The 3,804-nt window shown below is 44.0% G+C and overlaps 1 protein-coding gene across 1 annotated transcript; it reads right to left on the bottom strand.

Moving 5' to 3' along the window:
- Positions 1-310: 310 nt before the first annotated feature.
- On the bottom strand, positions 311-3,480 carry LOC141164668 (E3 ubiquitin/ISG15 ligase TRIM25-like). Its single transcript, XM_073650157.1, has one exon. It carries the CDS (start codon positions 3,133-3,135, stop codon positions 1,555-1,557), a length of 1,581 nt encoding a protein of 526 aa, XP_073506258.1. The 5' UTR covers positions 3,136-3,480; the 3' UTR covers positions 311-1,554.
- Positions 3,481-3,804: the final 324 nt, after the last annotated feature.

Below are 3,804 nucleotides of genomic sequence, written 5' to 3'. Positions count from 1 at the left end.
AAACCATGAATGGGTTGGATGTCATAATATTAGATCAAGAAAGATTCTTTCAAAAATTACTTTCTTATACTTTCACAGCACCCCTTATAGGGCTCATGCACATAATATGCCCATATTCTTGGGGCTTTATCCTAATACATTGGACTTCAGTAAGTAAAACTCTGAACAACTATGATGCTCCCAATAGTCTTTGTGTAGCCTTGGGGACTACCTGGATGGATGTAACATGCCCCCCCACCTCTGGTCACTGCTCATTGGAGTGTTGCTTATACTGTATATGACACAGAATGTAAAGGGTTCATGGTAAAATGAATTAAAGGACCAGAATGACAGAGCTGAGAAATCTATAGTCAATTTATTAATATTTATTTCTAATCAACAGACAATGGGTTAATAGAAGGAGCGGATCGTGAACATGGAGGAGGTAAAGTACAATCAATGTGACTCCAGAGGAGCAAGAACAAAAATGTTCTACATATAAAGAACTTGACATTGAAGCAATCTGTGGGGTGAAGGGATGGGACCTTCTTCACAGCGCGCCGGCATGGGGGCTCGTCATTGTATGCGCCTATCGAAGCCCCCGTGATGCGATCGCAAGGCGCCGATGGGTTGCTATTACATCTGGGGTCGATTGAAGACCGAGCTTCAAAGGAGACTATGATTTTTACTATATGCAGCAATACTGTGGTATAACTGTGTACAGCACAAGCGATCAGACGATCACAGGTTCAAGTCCCATAAGGGGACTAATAAAACCAGTAAATAGTAAAAAAAAAAGCTGTTTTAAAAAATTTGAAAAAAAAAAAGCAAACAAAAACCCCCTTTTCCACCATTAAAAATAAGCTAATAAAAAATGGGGAAAAAAAATACACATGTGCTACTGCTGCATCCATAAAAGTTTGATCTGTCAAAATGTAAAAATAATTAATGGTATAAACGCCGTAAACAGAAAAAAATGAAAAACGCCACGATTGTGGGTTTTTAGGCGGTGCAACACCACAAAAAAAAGCTATAAGAAGTGATCAAAATGTCATATCTATCCCAAAATGGTATCAATAAAAACGTTGTGTTGCCTTGGAAATAATAAGCCCTCACACAGCTCCGTCAGCCTAAAAATTCAAACATTTTGGGTCTCAGAAAATGACGACGCAATCAATTTTTTTTTTACATATTTATGATTTTTTTTCACTATTAAAATAATAAAAAAAACTGGACAAGTTTGGTATTGCCGTAATCACACTGATAAGGAGAATCATATTGTCAGGTCATTTTTTACCACACAATGTGCAGTATAAAAACAATTCCAAAAAAACAATGTCAGAGCTGGGTTTATTTTCCAGTTTTACCTCACTCAGAATTTTTCTCCCGTTTTCCAGTACAGTATAAGGTAAAATGAATGGTGTCATTAAAAAAAGTACAAACCGTCCCGCAAAAAAACAAACCTTCATATCTATGTGAACAGAACAAAATGAAATAGTTGTGGTTATTTGGAAGAAGGGGAGGAAAAACGGAAATTGGCTTGTCTTCAGATATCATCACCTATCGTCACTGATACTATTTTTTTTTTATTGTCAAACAACCATTAACTATATATAATGCAGCATGAAGGGGCTCGGAGAAGGTGGCAGTGAAGGTGTGTAAGTGTCTGATGGGGTCACACAGCTCATAAAAGGACAACTGCCCGGCCTCATAATCCAGACATACCCTGACTCTATCACTGGAGATCTTGTCAGGTAACAGGATCTCTTTCCTGTCATGTCTCACTGAATACTCATATTTATATCTCCTCAAACTCCAGGACTTGTTATTATCTCCAATGTATGACTGCTGCCCCCTCCTGTCTATACTGGGATAACACATCCCCACCATCCACCACCATGATCTACTGCTCTCCACATCCCAGTAATGTCGTCCTGAGGTAAATCCCCTCCTGCTCATCACCTGATTATACTGGAATCTCTCTGCTGTTTCTGGACGTTTCTGCTTCTCTTCTGTCCAGGTTGCAGTTTTCAGGTCGTCTGATATAAGGAGATTATTACCAGCTGTGTTTACATCCAGTAATATGTCTGCCGGACCCTCCACATAGATCCCGCTCCTTATACCTGATATTACGTCACATAATGTGCGGAATGTGTGTGAGATCACAGCCACATCCAGGTCATCTCCATCATGGCGCTGTTTATCATGTCCCCCTGTGTCCTCATCACCTCCCTCCTCCTCAGGATCACACAAGTCACCGGTGTCTGGTTCCTGTAAGACAGTCAGTGGGTCCGTCATGTTACACAGCTCCTCAATGTGTCTCATCTTCCTGGACAGCTCATCCTTCTTTATCTCCAGCTGATGGATCAGAGCAGACAGTGACAGTGACTCTTCCTTTTCCTGCCTGGAGATCTCACTCAGGACCTTCTTCTCCAGGTCGTCCACCCGTCTCCTGATGTCTGTACACAGGGCAGTGACTCTCTCGGCTTCTCCAGATGCTTTTTCTTGAGCTTTTCTCCTGCTCTCCTCCAGACTCTGGACTCTTTCCTCAGTCTCCTCTCTCTTTGTGATCAGTTTCTGGAGAACATTTCTCAGTTTCTTCTTCTTCTTCTCAGAGGCCTCATCCAGCATCTCCACCCGATGTCCCCAATGGTCTCCGGCCAAACTGCAGGACACACAGATACAAGCCGCGTCCTCAGTGCAGTAATATACTAGGATTTTCTTATGGACAGAACATTTCCTTTTCTCCAGAGAAGTGCTGGGATCAGATAAGACGTGTTCTGGTGATTTGCTGTGAGACCTCAGGTGTTTATCACACAGAGAAGCCTCACAGTGTAGACAGGATCTAACAGCAGGTACAGGAGAGTCCACACAGTAAGAGCAGCAGATCCCGGTGATCTCCTCCTGAGGTGGTTCAGTAAGCTGGAAATTCATCACAATCTTACAAAGAGCGAAGTCTCTCATCAGTGCCGGCCGCTCCTGAAACTCTTCTCTGCATTCAGGACAGGAATAAACTCCAGACCCGTCCTGTGTATCCAGCACACGATCAACACAGACCCGGCAGAAGTTGTGTCCACATCTCAGCATTACAGGATCTGTATAAGTGCTCAGACAGATGGAGCAGTCCAGCTCCTCTCTGAAATCTGCAGACGCCATGGCTGATGGAGGAAGAGAGAAATAGTGATGTGTGGTTCGCGAACGATCGGAGACAAAGAGCCGGCTCACCACTGGGAGCTGAGCCACAGAGCCAGATTTTTTTCCCTGCTTTAATTGCTTTTCAGCTTAGCTTCTTCCCGCCTGACTGTGGACTGGGAGGAGGAGACTCAGAGCCATGTTTTAGTGATGTGTCCTTCGTGAACTATCCGAGACGAAGAGCCGGCTCTTTGATGTGAATGATGGGGGCCGCTCATCACTGAGGCTTATTCAGGCATGACTGGGGGCTGGGAGGAGTCGCAGGAGAGCAGGGAGTGTGACCATGTGGGATGATTGACAATACCTGTGACTGGGCTCCTCCCTAATGAACGCTTACTCTGATTGTGATTGGCTGCTTACTGCACACATGGTCAGTGACATCATTAAGGTCCTGAAGTAAGTCTGCTGAAACCGCTGGCAATGCCTGGCATAATCTATGAAGTACAGGAGACTGGTGTCACTGACAGCAGTGTGACCCTTCTATTATCAGTCAGACAGGACGGGGGGTGGATGTGCGGCAGGAGAGGAGGCCGCAGCTCAGGGGAATACATGGAGGTATATATATATAAAACTAGATGGTTGCCCGATTCTAACGCATCAGGTATTCTAGAATATGCCCCATGCAGGATGTGA

Source organism: Phyllobates terribilis, unplaced genomic scaffold (assembly GCF_046119375.1).
Source record: "Phyllobates terribilis strain yellow unplaced genomic scaffold, ASM4611937v1 Scaffold_10__3_contigs__length_209671492, whole genome shotgun sequence".
Classification (NCBI taxonomy): Eukaryota; Metazoa; Chordata; class Amphibia; order Anura; family Dendrobatidae; genus Phyllobates; species Phyllobates terribilis.
The sequence above is the reverse complement of the archived record's forward strand: the minus strand, read 5'-3'. Positions and strand labels throughout refer to the sequence as shown.

Excerpts from the sequence above, each read along its gene's own strand:
- LOC141164668 (XM_073650157.1), bottom strand. The coding sequence starts at position 3,135 with ATGGCGTCTGCAGATTTCAGAGAGGAGCTGGACTGCTCCATCTGTCTG.